Source organism: Schistocerca gregaria, chromosome 8 (assembly GCF_023897955.1).
Source record: "Schistocerca gregaria isolate iqSchGreg1 chromosome 8, iqSchGreg1.2, whole genome shotgun sequence".
Taxonomy (NCBI): Eukaryota; Metazoa; Arthropoda; class Insecta; order Orthoptera; family Acrididae; genus Schistocerca; species Schistocerca gregaria.
The window spans coordinates 439,286,726-439,305,263 of record NC_064927.1 but is presented as its reverse complement, the minus strand read 5'-3'; the positions used below and the strand labels follow the sequence as shown (position 1 = coordinate 439,305,263).

The following is an 18,538-nucleotide window of genomic DNA, read 5'->3' as shown; positions in this document are numbered from 1 at the left end:
ACCAATTCCTCTCCTGTGCCAATATCTTCATCTCAGAGTAGCATATGCAACCCATGTCCTCAATTATTTTCTGGATGTGTTCCGAACTCTGTCTTCCCTTACAGTTTCTGCCCTCTATAGCTTCCTCTAGGACTATGGAAATCATTCCGCAATGTCTTAACGGATATCCTGACATCCTGTACCTTCTCCTTGGCAGTCTCCTCCTGGAAATCCTAATGGGAGACCATTTTGGAATCTTTTGGGCATTGATGAGATCATCATGAAACTTTTTAGTTACAGGCCACATACCCTGTCGATACAGGTTATGTGTATTAAATGCAATTGTTTCCATTCCTTCTGCATCCTCATGCCGTTGACCATTGCTGATTCTTCCACCTGTAGGGGTAGTTTCTCAACCCAAGAGCGAGCCCTGAACTTTGTCTGTTCCTCTGCCCTCCGTCAATGCATATAACAGAATTCGTGCTGTTTACACTGGTTCTTTTACTACTAGTACTGCCTGTTAGGAATTCTATTTATTTGGATAGGTGCGTAGGTTATGCCTTTACCAGAAAAACGTAAATTGCTTAGGAAGTTAGCTTATGACATTTCCATCTTAAGTGTGAAAATTCATATTGCTCCCTAAGTTAAATGTATTATTGACTACAAATTTCACCAAGGAGGCTGATGTTCGTATTGTGAAATTTTTAAGTACGTGTGAGACATTCAGACATATCATTAATGACATTTCTTTGCTTTTCACCTGTAAGAGTAGTTGGCGAATAGCATTTGTGCTTAAGTTGTTAAGAAATTAAAGTAATCTACTTATGATGAATTACCGATTTATATCTATCATAGTTATAAATTCTTCTTACAGTGAAGACACTACAAAATTGTAATATATTTGATATGTGATTTTTTTGCAGTATTAAGTCAGCGCCAATATCAGCAGCCTAAAACAACTGAAAATCAACTGTTTTGTTGTAAAAAAATCGGTTATTAGTGTATTTTTGAAGTTGAAGCAATCGGGTTTGTACATATTCATAACAGACTACATACGGAACTCACAAATCGTCAATTTTTCTGCTTTATGTAGGCACAATGTTACCAGTATTATCATATTAGTGAATGTTTGTAATTAATACTTTGACTGGCAGTCTTTCTTTTTACCATCTGCATAAATCAGAAGGCTTGCCTGCTGTTAGTTTCGCAAAGGTAGCCGTACACACCTCGCTATTCCTAGTCTTCACAGTTTTTCCGCATACAATCGACACTCGTCCCGAGGGCGTTGCAGCGACACTCGTTGCATCGGGTCTTGTATGTAAAGTTAGGCGTGCACCTTGTTGCTGCAACAGAATTCCAAAGGTAATTAACGTGCTTCCTTTATATTACAAAGATTGGCTTCAGGTATAAAAAAAGAGCAATCACAGTAGAAGACGCCACCCACAAATGCCGCCTCAAAACGCGGTTGGATGCATGGAAAAGGGAGTGGCACATTTTATGCGAAAAGAGTCGAGCATGTATGATATCTTTCCAAACACACGGAAAAGATTATGAATAAAACACGCTGAACGTTAAGGTGAACATGAAATGTCGTGTGACGAGGGGCTTCCGTCGGGCAGACCGTTAGCCTGGTGCAAGTCTTTCGATTTGACGCCACTTCGACGACTTGCGCGTCGATGGGGATGAAATGATGATGATTAGGACAACACCCAGTCCCTGATTGGAGAAAATCTCCGACTCAGCCGGTAATCGAACCCGGGCCTTTTGGATTGACAGTCTGTCGAGCTGACCACTAGGCTACCGGGGCGGACAACGTTAAGGTATATATCAGTAACAAAACATGCTACCCCAGGCCTTCGAATGATACACTTCCAAACCGGAGATGGTCTTTATTTAACACACATCGGATGAACTTTAGGCAAAGCTGAAAATGTACTGAGTGGCATTTATAGGACTATAGGAAAGAAACGTAAATTAGATGCAAACTGTGGCTTGCGTATACTTTATTCAATGTGTAAATGTCACCGCAGGTATTCGGTTTTAGGTTACGACATGTTGGGTATGCCTGCCGTCATTGGCAATGAAGTAGCACAGACGAATAACGAAATTCTGCGTGACCTGCTGAAGTGTCGGAACATGGATGCTGTCGGTGGCCTCCTAAATGGCAGTTTCCAACTCAGCAATGGTTTTCGGGTTATTGCTAAACACCTTCTCTTTAATATAGCCCCACAAAAAGGACTTGCATGTTTACAGATCCGGAGAGTATGGCGGCCAATTGAGGCCCATGCCAGTGGCCTCTGGGTACTCCAGAGCCAGAATGCAGTCTACAAATTGCTCTTCTAGGACATAAACTACTCTTCTGCTTTATTGGGGTCGAGCTCCGTATTGCATGAACTACATCTTGTCGAAATCAGAGTCACTTTGCATAATGAGGATGAAATCATCTTCCAAAACCTTCACGAACTGTTCGCTGGGCACAGTGCCATCGAGGAATATAGCAACGATTGTTCTGTAATTGGACATTGTTTACCACACAGGCATCCGTTGTGAGTGAACAGACTTCTAAATCGTGAAATACACTCCTGGAAATGGAAAAAAGAACACATTGACACCGGTGTGTCAGACCCACCATACTTGCTCCGGACACTGCGAGAGGGCTGTACAAGCAATGATCACACGCACGGCACAGCGGACACACCAGGAACCGCGGTGTTGGCTAGCTGCGCAGCATTTGTGCACCGCCGCCGTCAGTGTCAGCCAGTTTGCCGTGGCATACGGAGCTCCATCGCGGTCTTTAACACTGGTAGCATGCCGCGACAGCGTGGACATGAACCGTATGTGCAGTTGACGGACTTTGAGCGAGGGCGTATAGTGGGCATGCGGGAGGCCGGGTGGACGTACCGCCGAATTGCTCAACACGTGGGGCGTGAGGTCTCCACAGTACATCGATGTTGTCGCCAGTGGTCGGCGGAAGGTGCACGTGCCCGTCGACCTGGCACCGGACCGCAGCGACGCACGGATGCACGCCAAGACCGTAGGATCCTACGCAGTGCCGTAGGGGACCGCACCGCCACTTCCCAGCAAATTAGGGACACTGTTGCTCCTGGGGTATCGGCGAGGACCATTCGCAACCGTCTCCATGAAGCTGGGCTACGGTCCCGCACACCGTTAGGCCGTCTTCCGCTCACGCCCCAACATCGTGCAGCCCGCCTCCAGTGGTGTCGCGACAGGCGTGAATGGAGGGACGAATGGAGACGTGTCGTCTTCAGCGATGAGAGTCGCTTCTGCCTTGGTGCCAATGATCGTCGTATGCGTGTTTGGCACCGTGCAGGTGAGCGCCACAATCAGGACTGCATACGACCGAGGCACACAGGGCCAACACCCGGCATCATGGTGTGGGGAGCGACCTCCTACACTGGCCGTACACCTCTGGTGATCGTCGAGGGGACACTGAATAGTGCACGGTACATCCAAACCGTCATCGAACCCATCGTTCTACCATTTCTAGACCGGCAAGGGAACTTGCTGTTCCAACAGGACAATGCACGTCCGCATGTATCCCGTGCCACCCAACGTGCTCTAGAAGGTGTAAGTCAACTACCCTGGCCAGCAAGATCTCCGGATCTGTCCCCCATTGAGCATGTTTGGGACTGGATGAAGCGTCGTCTCACGCGGTCTCCATTTAGCTAATTGACGGACCCATCCAAATGAAAATGGGATTCATCGTGAAATCAAACCGTATTCACATCAAAGTCCTCTTCGTCAATTCTGTGGACAATAGTGTTGGCGAAACGCAACCACTGTTACATAATGGGTGACGTGTTTGAATTTTGTATGGGAAGAGATGCAGCTCTTAAAAAACGATTTGTGATAGTGTCTCCCGATTGATTCCCATCTGTTGTGCATCTCGTTTGATCGATTTCCTGGGGCTGGTTTGAATCACAGAGCGCGTCTCCTCTATGTTCTCAGGCATTTTCATCCATTTTGGACGACCGAAATTGCCAACACCGTCATCAGGAACACTACCCGTTCTCTCAGGGGAGCGAATCAAATTCTTGGTTGTTAGCACATTTGGATCAATTGTCTTCAGCTTGAACTCGGTCGCAAACTTCCTTTGACCTGCAGTTATGTTGTTATTGTTCGCCCAGTAGGCTTTCACAAGTGCAATAGTCTCAGGCACACTGTACCGTGCAAATATCCAACAACAAAAAGGTGCGTGCACATACTCATATTAGTTCCCGTCATGCCCTGCTGCTAATTGTGCAGTTTTAGCAACGTTACTCAAATAAATGAGAAATTATGACGATTTTATTCCATATAGTTCAATAGTTGGCAGCCTGTTCGTGTTGTGCAGCTGTCTCCTCAGACAAGTGATACTACACCTCTCACACAGAGCTCACATGTCAAAGGACGCCACACGATAGCGTATACAAAGCCATTAGGAATCCTCGTCAGTGGGCAAATTTAGAAAGAGCAGTGGACACTATTTCAAGAATGTTACAAATGGAATAAGCAAGAGAGGTGCCCGTACACATGCTACACATAACCATGGCGTTAGAGAACAGCATTAATAATACAGAAAATTGAACATCATATAGTAATACAGAAACTGAAGTTGAAGCACACTAACACAATGTAACACATAATACAAACGTATGGAACTTAATACATACGTAACATAAATGCAAGATTGTAATATATAGAAAGGTACATAGAAATTTCCGAATAAAGAAAGTATTCGTCAGGCATAGGACATTCGATGGTCATATTCCGAAATCAGCCATCGTGACAAGCCCCATTCAGAATAGACAGGAACTACATAGAGACAGGTCGTTTTTTAATGTTGTTACGAAGTATCTCATAAAAATAGTTGACCGTATTACTTCAGATTTTTTCATGATATCCTAATAAACATTCGGATGAACACAGGCTATATATTTTTAATGCATATGGTTTATAAGGACATGCATACTCTAGAAAGAGGGAACGTTATTAGCAACAATGTCGATGTGTTCTTGAGTGATTAACTTCAGATCTTCAGATGATACTTTAACAAACGTTCAGACCGACATAGGGAACATATTTTTTTATATGCGTGGTGTATGTCTATGTATTTCAATTCTGTATGTTGAACGTTGTTACCACATCTCTCGGAAAGTCCTCATCCGATTTACTTCCAATTTTTACACAACAATACCATACATTTTTGGTGGCTACTAAATTTTTGGAGAGACTCAGGCTGCGTATTTAAAAAAAACTCAATGTTGTTAGCGAAATTCCCAAAAAGTTTGTGGCCAATTCACTACAAAATGTGTAGACCATACTTTAGTAAACTATCGGATGTACATGGGCTATATTTCTTAAATGTGTTTAGTAGCATTTATCTCTACTTCTCTACTACTATATAGAGAAAAATTGTCATATAACATTGTTACCAAAAATCTCAGTTAGTACTCGGACAACTTATATCAAATTTTTACACGATAAAATTTGATATAAGTTGGCCAAGTACTTTCTGAGATTTTGGTAACAATGTTATATATATGTGTCCTATATAATTACATATGTAATGTAAGAGAGGAAAAATAATTACCCAAAATCGTGAAAAGTTGTTGACCAATTTACTTCAGATTTTGGCATAACTCTCTAATAAACACATGAATGGACTTGGATATAAATTTTTTAATAAGTATGATACACAATTATATATGTAACATATAATATATAATATAATATAATGTAATATGTAATATCTAAATTGGGTACTTTCATACCAAATATCTTAGATAGTCTTTGATACATATACATCAGACTTTTACACAATGCCATAATCAATATTCGGATGTACCATACCATACATATCCTGTATAATTTTTAATATATATATATATATATATATATATATATATATATATATATATATATATATATATAATGTAAAAAAGGGGAAACATTGTTACCAAAAATCTCGAAATGTACGTCACTAATTTACTATATCTTTTTACGCAATATTCTAAGAACATTTGGACCAATACAGGTTACAGTTTTAATACATGTAGTACAAAAACATATATGTAATACTGGTCAATAAGATTCTCCTGGGTTTGTGAACGCATTGACAAGCATAAAATTCCGACGATTCGGAAACTATTGCAAGACGCCTTCCTCAGTATGTGTTGTTAACTGCTGAATGGCCACTAGATTAATTACTTATGTACTAGTGCTGTAACTGGATATGAGGGTAAGGAGGAAGGGTATTTCGTGTTGTTTTGTTTTTAGACTATAGTCTAATGAACAGACATAGGCTACCTATTTTTCAATATACATAATATATAAGTACATACATAATATAAATAAACGAGAAAAGTAGTGGCCAAAAGTCCTAAAAACGTCCTAACTGATTTAGTTCAATTTTTTACATAGTCTTCTGGTAAACTATATCCCCCCTTTTCTTTCGTTAACGGTTACACATAGTGAAACCTGGTTTTCGCCAAATATTAGAGCGTCGAGTGTCGCATATTTTTTGTTTTGTTACTTCAACTGGTATCAACAGAGATATTAAACGAAGTATCTTATAAGTTTTATAACTGCGTCCGATAGGTCTTGAGAAGGCAATTACAACTGTATAGTGTTTGTTAACTTTGAAACCTGTCGTAAAAAAATCGAGAAATGTTCTAGAATTTGAGAGCAAAGTGACCGGAATCGGCAATAGCGGTACAAACGACATCACATAGAGCTCTCGTACTATGCTCTGCCAGATTGTTAAAACATTTGTCTCCTCTGGGCCATTGAGTGAAGGCCGTCGGCCACTGCGTTGTCCATGGTGAGAGGTAATGCCTGAAATTTGGTAATCTCAGCACTTTCTTGACACTGTAGACATCGGAGTATTCCATTTCCTTACGATTTTCAACATGGAATGTTCCATGCGTCTAGCTCCAATTACCATTCCGTGTTCAACGTCCGTTGATTCCCGTTTAGGGTCATAGTCACGTCGGAAACTTTTCCACATGAATCACCCTAGTGCATGTGACAGGTCAGCCAACATACTGCACATTTTCGTCTTGTGTACTTAATATTACCGCCATCTGTGTATGTGCATATCTGTATCTCATTAGTTCTGTCATTTCGGTGAAGATGATAGCGAGCAGAGAGCGTCGAAAGGAATGTTATCACAAGAAAAATGTCTCAAATACTTCACGACAGGTTCGTTGTTCTTACAGTGTTAGAGTCACCTATACAATTGTAGTACTTGTAGTGTGCTTATAAGGTACGTAGCAGTGCTCTCCTGAGCTGTTGAAAACCTGAACACCATCAGGTCCCCCATGGATGACCCCTGCTTTTGTAAGGATGGTAAAACCTGTGAACAATGAATTGGTAACGTCATTATCAGTTTCCAGCAACAAAGATTGTATTTTTGACTCAACGAAGATAATGTCTTACGCCTAAAAGCAAGCAAACTGAAAAGTGTCAGCATATGGTTGGGCTGAAACATTCCAAGTTCAATTTTGCTGCACCAGCTTATGGAAATCAGCTGAGTGGTCAGCGTGACAAACTATCAGTCCAAAGGGCCCGGGTTCGATTTCCGGCCGGGTCGGAAATTTTCTCCGCTCAGGGACTGGGTGTTGTGTTGTCCTAATCACCATCGTTTCATCCCCATCGACGCGCAAGTCGCCGAAGTGGCGTCAAATCGAAAGACTTGCACCAGGCGAACGGTCTACCCGACGGGAGGCCCTCGTCACACCACATTTCATTTCATTTCAGTTTGATGATTGAGCCAATTTATAGAAATCTGTCTGTTAGGAATACGATTGGGAGAATCGAGCCACTGACACATATCCTAGTTGAATTTTTTTTACGTCACTATACAGCAGCCTTTTTCTTTGTTTAACTAGTAGAAAGTATTCGCAGAGGAAATGGATGAGCCATGGAACAGGCAGTCCGAAAAGCTGTTTTCAGGTGGCAGCTGTGTCCGTAGGAATAGAGCGATTTCAAAGAAGGTTCACGTAAGGAGCAGGCTATATTCTGATCGGCTGTCGGCAGGTAGGATCAGTTGGCCACGCTGCACCTTTTTGTCATTGCAGCGCCAGGTGGTCAAGAATGGCTGCAGGTCCTTATGAGGCGCAGGCTCAGGTTGACCGATCCACCAACCCGCTTGCCGTGCAGGTCACCCTTGACCCAATCTCCTGTGTGCGTGCGTGGCCTTACAGTCGGTTCCGTGGTTCGCGTGCCTCATTTCCACTTGTCGGACTCTACCTGCTTTCCGACTGATGCCCTGTCAGTTCACCCTCCATTAGTAATGGCAAGTAGCGGCCGAAAAGCACTGACTGGTGTCCACAAAACAGTAGGACGGGTCGCGAATGTGTGGCAAGAGGTTCGCCTCTGCTGTCGTGCTGTCAATGAGCTCGTTCAGAATTACAGGGCAAGGGCAGGGGCGTCATCCTAAAAGACTCGTATTGGGTACATCGTTGGGCTTCAGATCGATAAAATAAATTACTTTACGAACTGCTAGGCATATTAGATTTAAGTGGAAAGTATACTGTTAAAAGCAAACGAGATAGCAAGGAAGGGAAAACTGAAAGATAGCCGTAATGATTATGTAGCGAAAAGAAATTTGAAAACAATGCCATGGCAGGGGAAGACGTAAAGGACGAAGATGAGAGGGGTATGCGTTACCGCCATATACACTGAAGCTCCAAAGAAACTGGTGTAGGCAGGCGTATTCAAATACAGAGATATGTAAACAGCAGAATACGGCTCTAAGGTTGGTAACGCCAATATAGGACAACAATAATCTGCCGCAGTAGTTACTGCTGCTACAATGGAAAGTTATCATGATTTAAAAGAGTTTGGATGTGGCGTTATAGTCTGTTGGGACACAGCATCTTCGAGGTAGTGATGAAGCGGAGATTTTCCGGTATGACCATATCACGAGTGTATCACGAATAAGACGAAGCCGGTAAAACATCAAATCTCCTACATCGCTGCGCCCGGAAAAAGATGCTGCAAGAACGGGACCAACGACGACTGAATACAATTGTTCAACGTGACATCACTTCACTAGTGTTGGTCCCTTAGCAAAACGACATCCGTTCACTAGTGTTGTTCTCTTAGGAAATTAATCGTACAGCACTTCTCACTGGGGTACCTAATAACTGTGCTGGATTATCTATTGATTAAGCGTAATAGGAGCACAAGGTGTGCGTATTAAAATACACTCCTGGAAATGGAAAAAAGAACACATTGACACCGGTGTGTCAGTCCCACCATACTTGCTCCGGACACTGCGAGAGGGCTGTACAAGCAATGATCACACGCACGGCACAGCGGACACACCAGGAACCGCGGTGTTGGCCGTCGAATGGCGCTAGCTGCGCAGCATTTGTGCACCGCCGCCGACAGTGTCAGCCAGTTTGCCGTGGCATACGTAGCTCCATTGTAGTCTTTAACACTGGTAGCATGCCGCGACAGCGTGGACGTGAACCGTATGTGCAGTTGACGGACTTTGAGCGAGGGCGTATAGTGGGCATGCGGGAGGCCGGGTGGACGTACCGCCGAATTCCTCAACACGTGGGGCATGAGGTCTCCACAGTACATCGATGTTGTCGCTAGTGGTCGGCGGAAGTTGCACGTGCCCGTCGACCTGGGACCGGACCGCAGCGACGCACGGATGCACGCCAAGACCGTAGGATCCTACGCAGTGCCGTAGGGGACCGCACCGCCACTTCCCAGCAAATTAGGGACACTGTTGCTCGTGGGGTATCGGCGAGGACCATTCGCAACCGTCTCCATGAAGCTGGGCTACGGTCCCGCACACCGTTAGGCCGTCTTCCGCTCACGCCCCAACATCGTGCAGCCCGCCTCCAGTGGTGTCGCGACAGGCGTGAAGGGAGGGACGAATGGAGACGTGTCGTCTTCAGCGATGAGAGTCGCTTCTGCCTTGGTGCCAATGATGGTCGTATGCGTGTTTGGCGCCGTGCAGGTGAGCGCCACAATCAGGACTGCATACGACCGAGGCACACAGGGCCAACACCCGGCATCATGGTGTGGGGAGCGATCTCCTACACTGGCCGTACACCTCTGGTGATCGTCGAGGGGACACTGAATAGTGCACGGTACATCCAAACCGTCATCGAACCCATCGTTCTACCATTTCTAGACCGGCAAGGGAACTTGCTGTTCCAACAGGACAATGCACGTCCGCATGTATCCTGTGCCACCCAACGTGCTCTAGAAGGTGTAAGTCAACTACCCTGGTCAGCAAGATCTCCGGATCTGTCCCCCATTGAGCATGTTTGGGACTGGATGAAGCGTCGTCTCACGCTGTCTGCACGTCCAGCACGAACGCTGGTCCAACTGAGGCGCCAGGTGGAAATGGCATGGCAAGCCGTTCCACAGGACTACATCCATCATCTCTACGATCGTCTCCATGGGAGAATAGCTGCCTGCATTGCTGCGAAAGTTGGATATACACTGTACTAGTGGCGACATTGTGCATGCTCTGTTGCCTGTGTCTATGTGCCTGTGATTCTGTCAGTGTGATCATGTGATGTATCTGACCCCAGGAATGTGTCAATAAAGTTTCCCCTTCCTGGGACAATGAATTCACGGTGTTCTTATTTCAATTTCCAGGAGTGTATTTAACTGTGCAGTAACCTTTTGGGTGTGCTAATTAATCTTTTCATTAATGAACATGTTTTTAAAAGGTACGGATCCCTGCATTATCTTTGTGATTTCTGGGCTTGTTGAAATGGATCCGCCACCATAAAAAGTACCTTGTATATTAAACGTTAATAGACTTGGAGGTGATGTAGCTGGGTCTGATATCTGATAATAATTCTGAAGTTTTCTTTTAGTTTTTATGAAAGAGCTTTTAAGAAGATTCAATTTTAAGATTTAGAATTTTCTTAAAAGATTGATTTTTTAATTGAATAATTTGTTGTAAATGAGGTCTTTCGTTTAAAGTAAATCTTTGCTATGACCTTAGTTTAAAATTTTAGGCAGTTTCAGTGAAGGTAAATTAGAAAGAACAATTGTAATGCAGATTGTTCTTGATCACTCATATAATGCGTGTGTGTATACATATACTGTTGCTGGGATCAATTATCAAGTGTACTTATTAGTGGGGTGTACAGGCTAAATATTGTATGAAATAAAGGTTGTCGACGGTATTTGCTACCAGTTCAGTGACCTACACTCCCCGAACCCCATGTCCTGCTTTCAAGTTTCAGAAGCAGTAGTTGAGAAGTGAAGCAAACGGCCTTGGCGCAGTGGTAGCATCAGTTCCCGTCAAATCGCCGAAGTTAGGCGCTGTTTTGCCGGGCTAGCACTTGGATTGGTGACAATCCGGTCTGCCGAGCACAGTTGGCAAGCGGGGTGCAGTCAGCCCTTGTGAGGCAAACTGAGGAGCTACTTGGTTGAGAAGTAGCGGCTCCGGTCTCGTAAACTGACATACGGCCGGGAGAACGGTGTGCTGCGCACACGGCCCTCCATATCCGCATCTAGTGATGCCTGTGGGCTGAGGATGACACGGCGGCCGGTTGGTACCGTTGGGCCTTACAAGGCCTGTTCGGAGCTAGTTTAGTTTTAGTTGAGAAGTGAAGCAGCAAAGGAAACCATGAAGAAACGTGGAAAGTGGATTAATGGTAAGTGATTAGAAAGTGAAACGTTGACTGTGAATTGTCTGTTTTAATCCTTAAGGCAACAGAAAGAAATAGAAATTATCTACAACTTGTACAAAAACCAGTGGCTGAAGTTGAGAAGTACAACGGTAAAGAAAACTATGAAGAAGTTTGGAAAGAGAATTAAAGTTAAGGGGAAGAAACTGAAAGTTTTTAGGTTCGCCGATGCCATTATAATTATGTCGGAGGCAACAAAGGACGAAGTTAGAAGGCTAATATCAGCGGCAGTAAAACTAGGGTAATGAAATGCAGTCGAATTTAATGTAGGGTGCTTTGGGAACTACATTAGGAAATGAGGTAAAAGATGTAGTTTTTCTAATTGGGCAGTAAAATAGCTTACTGTGGTAGAAGAAGGGAGGATATACGATGCAGACTACCGATTGCCAGAATAGGATTTCTAAAAAGAAGAAATTTGTGACATATAATATAAATTAAACAGTTAGAAATTGTTTTCTGGAGATATTTAAAGTATACCCTTTAGAGAAGTGAAACATGGGGCATATAGTTCTACAAGAGAACATTGAAGTTTACATGCATAGTTTGGATAAGTAATAAGGTGCCACTGCTTTGAATTGGGGAGGAAAGACGTTTGTGTTCCAACTTAACTATAATATGGGATAGTTTAATAGGGCACTTCATGAGGCATCAAATAATAGTTGAGTTCATAATGGAGCGAAGTGTGTTGTGTGTTTGTGTGTGTGTGTGTGTGTGTGTGTGTGTGTGTGTGTGTTTGTGTGTGTGTGTGTGTGTGTGTGCGTGTGTGTGTGTGTGTGTGTGTGTGTGTGTGTGTGTGTGTGAGAGAGAGAGAGAGAGAGAGAGAGGGAGAGAAAGAGTGTGAGGAGAGGGGCTGGGGCAGATAAAGATTGTAGAGCGAGATAATGCCTGACGACAGTCAGCAGTTTCAAGTAGATGTAAGTTGCATTATTTATGTAGAGATGAAGAGGAGCATGATGAGTTGCATCAAATCAGTCTTTGAACTGAAGACTACAGCAGAAACTACAGTTCTGGCTGATTGCAGTGAGTTATAATGCTGGGTGATTGCAGCGGGATCACAGCTGCGTGGTTCGTTTTGTAGAAAAGATAAATCTTGTATCAAATTTCATGTGTCCTTTCTCTCAAAGTGAGACTCGATTCTGTAGACTTTGTAAATATATTAGACATATTATTGCTTTCGGTATAAAGTCAGTGTGTATTTTGAGAACAAGTGAAAAAAGATTTGATAACTGGAAATTGAACCATTTTAATTGAATCTGAATAGAGTTTTTTTTCAGATCAACTCATGTGTGTCATGATTAGTATATCCTTTTGGTGGCTTACATTTTTGTGTGTTTCGTTGTAGCTGGTATTGTCCAAATGATCCAGATGTGGAATGTAAAAGTTTCAGAATCTGAGTTATTTGTTAAGGCTTCCACTGCTCAAATCTTGCCTACTGTGATGGACATGACATGTGGTTGTTTACATGCCGCCTGAAGCGCGGCGGTCTGGCAACACTGTTGCAACGCTCATGGTGTGGGAAGCCTTGGCAAAAGGTAACCAGTCCATGGCTACCAAAGGTCGATAAGTGAGCAACAGGGGCGGGTGTGAGCAGTACGGACACAGATGCTAGTACACGTGGCCAACATTGGGGCAGTGTGGTGGAGTCTGAGTCTGAGCTAGCAACTGACAGAACATTTGGAAATTTGTGGTAAGGTCTTATAGGACCAAACTGCTCAGGTCATCGGTCCCTCACCTTACGCACTACTTCATCTAAACTAACCTACGCTAAGGCCAACACACACACCATGCCTGAGGGAGGACTCTAACCTCTGACGAGAGGCACCGCGCGAACTGTGGCAAGCCGCCTGAGACCGCATGGCTACCCTGTGCGACTGGAACATTTTGCCCATCTGAGGACATCAGTTCCTGGTCCGGGTGGACAGATGGTGCCTAGGGTCTTGGCTACATGGGAGGCCATGCTCGAACAGATGGGTATTGCCCATAGTGGTGGTGCCCAAGGAGAGTGACGTGCCAGTGGTGGTTGTGCAGTTACTTTCATTCTGTTCGTAATCCACCTTCAAGCTGTGCTAGCAGTTGGTGGGATCAAAATTATCCTCGTCGTTCCGATTTGTTGCATTGTGTTATTGAAAAATGTTTGGAAACTTGGTAACTATTTACGTCCCACAACCCAAAACCACTTGCAACATTTCTTGCGCCACAGACTGAAGAGAATAAACTACATACACGAAAAGAACCAAGTGACGTTGATGTGCTATGTTGATTCCATTGTACCAAAGAATTAAGATCTATTTTACATAGTTACGTTACATCACGTCTTAGATGAAACGTGAAGCGATCTGTTTCTGTTAGTGAAGTGAGAGACAAGACAGAGGTACTACTTATCAGAACTCCTCACAGTTCTCTTCCTCACAAGGTAGCATGTTGGTGATGATCATTAACGAGAGCTATTCGGAGAGTAAAACCCGATCAGGCGAGAAATGGAAACCACCGTAAAAATCCGATGAAGTATTGCTCAGATGTGTTGGGCAGTGTATCTGGTATGCCCGTCGATGGCGTCACGTCCGTCTTTCTCAGCTTCGAGCGCACAGTAAGCAGTTAAAGGTGCCCAAAACAATAGTGTCTCCAGTCAGGTATGAGGGCCTGATGAGAGATTTCGCCTGATGTTATGCAATATACACGATGTAACTGTCATGCATTTCCTTCTTCTTGAGAGTTCCCGGCCGCACACTATAGGTGAAATGAAGATGATCCTCTAGCATTTACGATGGTTGAGTGTTTGATCACCAAACGTAAGGCTCAACATTGGCACGCCTGAGTTTCATCTCTGCTACTTTAACTGTTGCCTGCGAAGACTTTCTGGCACAGACAACGATCTGAAGACCAGCGTATAGAATTGGCTTAAATGTGAGGCGGCTGCTTGGTACAGCGCTACGACAAACGTCCAAGACAGAGGTGCGACTAAGAAGTAGCTGAAATGTTAAGTTTTTTTTTTTGGTCATCAGTCTACTGACTGGTTTGATGCGGCCCGCCACGAATTCCTTTCCTGTGCTAACCTCTTCATCTCAGAGTAGCCCTTGCAACCTACGTCCTCAATTATTTGCTTGACGTATTCCAATCTCTGTCTTCCTCTACAGTTTTTGCCCTCTACAGCTCCCTCTAGTACCATGGAAGTCATTCCCTCATGTCTTAGCAGATGTCCTATCATCCTGTCCCTTCTCCTTATCAGTGTTTTCCACATATTCCTTTCCTCTCCGATTTTGCATAGAACCTCCTCATTCCTTACCTTATCAGTCCACCTTATTTTCAACATTCGTCTATAGCACCACATCTCAAATGCTTCAATTCTCTTCTGTTCCGGTTTTCCCACAGTCCATGTTTCACTACCATAGAATGCTGTACTCCAGACGTACATCCTCAGAAATTTCTTCCTCAAATTAAGGGCGGTATTTGACATTAGTAGACTTCTCTTGGCCAGAAATGCCTTTTTTGCCATAGCGAGTCTGCTTTTGATGTCCTCCTTGCTCCGTCCGTCATTGGTTATTTTACTGTCTAGGTAGCAGAATTCCTTAACTTCATTGACTTCGTGACCATCAATCCTGATGTTAAGTTTCTCGCTGTTCTCATTTCTACTACTTCTCATTACCTTCGTCTTTCTCCGATTTACTCTCAAAACATACGGTGTACTCATTAGATTGTACATTCCGTTCGGCAGATCATTTAATTCTTCTCCACTTTCACTCAGGATAGCAATGTCATCTGCGAATCGCATCATTGATATCCTCTCACCTTGTATTTTAATTCCACTCCTGAATCTTTCTTTTATTCCCATCATTGCTTCCTCGATGTACAGATTGAAGAGTAGGGGCGAAAGGCTACAGCCTTGTCTTACTCCCTTCTTAATACGAGCACTTCGTTCTTGATCGTCCACTCTTATTATTCCCTCTTGATTGTTGTACATATTGTATATGACCCGTCTCTCCCTATAGCTTACCCCTACTTTTTTCAGAATCTTGAACAGCTTGCACCATTTTATATTGTCGAACGCTTTTTCCAGGTCGACAAATCCTATGAACGTGTCTTGATTTTTCTTTAGCCTTGCTTCCATTATTAGCCGTAACGTCAGAATTGCCTCTCTCGTGCCTTTACTTTTCCTAAAGCCAAACTGATCGTCACCTAGCGCATTCTCAATTTTCTTTTCCATTCTTCTGTACATTATTCTTGTAAGCAGTTTCCATGCATGAGCTGTTAAGCTGATTGTGCGATAATTCTCGCACTTGTCAGCTCTTGCCGTCTTCGGAATTGTGTGGATGATGCTTTTCCGAAAGTCAGATGGTATGTCGCCAGACTCATATATTCTACACACCAACGTGAATAGTCGTTTTGTTGCCACTTCCCACAATGATTTTAGAAATTCTGATGGAATATTATCTATCCCTTCTGCCTTATTTGACCGTAAGTCCTCCAAAGCTCTTTTAAATTTCGATTCTAATACTGGATCCCCTATCTCTTCTAAATCGACTCCTGCTTCTTCTTCTATCACATCAGACAAATCTTCACCCTCATAGAGGCTTTCAATGTATTCTTTCCACCTATCTGCTCTATTCTCTGCATTTAACAGTGGAATTCCCGTTGCACTCTTAATGTTACCACCGTCGCTTTTAATGTCACCAAAGGTTGTGTTGACTTTCCTGTATGCCGAGTCTGTCCTTCCGACAATCATATCTTTTTCGATGTCTTCACATTTTTCCTGCAGCCATTTCGTCTTAGCTTCCCTGCACTTCCTATTTATTTCATTCCTCAGCGACTTGTATTTCTGTATTCCTGATTTTCCCGGAACATGCTTGTACTTCCTCCTTTCATCAATCAACTGAAGTATTTCCTCTGTTACCCATGGTTTCTTCGCAGCTACCTTCTTTATACCTATGTTTTCCTTCCCAACTTCTGTGATGGCCCTTTTTAGAGATGTCCATACCACTTCAACTGTACTGCCTACTGCGCTATTCCTTATTGCTGTATCTATAGAGTTGGAGAACTTCAAACGTATCTCGTCATTCCTTAGAACTTCCGTATCCCACTTCTTTGCGTATTGATTCTTCCTAATGTCTTGAACTTGAGCCTACTCTTCATCACAACTATATTGTGATCTGAGTCTATATATGCTACTGGGTACGACTTACAATCCAGTATCTGATTTCGGAATCTCTGTCTGACCATGATGTAATCTAATTGCAATCTTCCCGTATCTCCCGGCCTTTTCCAAGTATACCTCCTCCTCTTATGATTCGTGAACAGGGTATTCGTTATTACTAGCTGAAACTTGTTACAGAACTCAATTAGTCTTTCTCCTCTTTCATTCCTTGTCCCAAGCCCATATTCTCCTGTAACCTTTCCTTCTACTCCTTCCCCTACAACTGCATTCCAGTCGCCCATGACTATTAGATTTTCGTCCCCCTTTACATATTGCATTACCCTTTCAATATCCTCATACACTTTCTCTATCTGTTCATCTTCAGCTTGCGACGTCGGCATGTATACCTGAACTATCGTTGTCGGTGTTGGTCTGCTGTCGATTCTGATTAGATCAACCCGGTCACTGAACTGTTCACAGTAACACACCCTCTGCCTACCTTCCTATTCATAACGAATCCTACACCTGTTATACCATTTTCTGCTGCTGTTGATATTACCCGATACTCATCTGACCAGCAATCCCTGTCTTCCTTCCACTTCACTTCACCGACCCCTACCATATCTAGATTGAGCCTTTGCATTTCCCTTTTCAGATTTTCTAGTTTCCCTACCACGTTCAAGCTTCTGACATTCCACGCCCCGACTCGTAGAACGTTATCCTTTCGTTGATTATTCAATCTTTTTCTCATGGTAACCTCCCCCTTGGCAGTCCCCTCCCGATGATCCGAATGGGGGACTATTCCGGAATCTTTTGCCAATGGAGAGATTCTTCAACTACAGGCCACATGTCCTGTGGATACAAGTTACGTGTCTTTAATGCAGTGGTTTCCATTGCCTTCTGCATCCTCATGTCGTTGATCATTGCTGATTCTTCCGCCTTTAGGGGCAATTTCCCAACCCTAGGACAAGAGAGTGCCCTGCACCTCTATCCGCTCCTCCGCCCTCTTTGACAAGGCCGTTGGCAGGAATGAGGCTGACTTCTTATGCCGGAAGTCTTCGGCCGCCAATGCTGATTATTTATCAAAATTTAGGCAGTGGCTGGGATCGAACCCGGACCGAAGTCGTTTTTGATTATAAATCAAAGACGCTACCCCTAAACCACGGGTAGATTCCTGATGCTAAGCTAACTGTTGCAAATAAAAGGTTTTCGATTTTCGCTGTCGTTTCGATTTCGGACAGAACGGACTTTCCTTTTCGAAAAGGCCTCGTAGTAGGCGATATGTCAGGAGCAACCCAATAGTCGACAACCATCTGGATTACAACGCACACTGTCGTACTCACGTTGGTTCGTTCTCGCACACGTTGAAGAAGAAACGAGCAACATGGCGACCAGAAACCACAGCAAGGATCCCATGGCCGCTGCGTCTGTAATTGCTGTCGTAACACGCGAGACCGGCTACCGCAGACGCATCCAAACTAGTGTTTATATTACGGAGCGTGCCAGTTGATAATGGCTTTATGGTTCCAGCAGACTCTTTCACTTAATGGCGCATTATCTTTCCATCAAACAATAACTGATATTTTTCTCGATAGGACAGGTTTTGACCTTTTCAGCTGCTTGAATTTTTATGTCCCGTTCTGTACATTAGGATTATTTGTGTGTCGTCTAATGTCATTTGAACCCATCTGAACGAATGAACATCACACATACAGGGTGATTGCTACTAACTTTTAAAAAGACCCGAAGCGACGTA

General features: G+C 43.7%; 1 protein-coding gene across 2 annotated transcripts in view; it reads right to left on the bottom strand.

Moving 5' to 3' along the window:
* The window catches only part of LOC126284769 (uncharacterized), a 76,440-nt gene that overhangs the window by 26,522 nt on the left and 31,380 nt on the right, over nt 1-18,538 (bottom strand). The window contains exon 3 of one of the 2 annotated variants that reach the window (XR_007551553.1): nt 1,206-1,322. Coding sequence is in view for 1 of the 2 variants with exons in the window: in XM_049983930.1 (XP_049839887.1) it covers nt 1,216-1,322 (107 nt within the window). In the remaining variant the exon portion in view is untranslated. Of the gene's footprint in view, nt 1-1,001; nt 1,323-18,538 lie in introns of those variants that run through there. The other variant, XM_049983930.1, reaches the window with a different exon arrangement.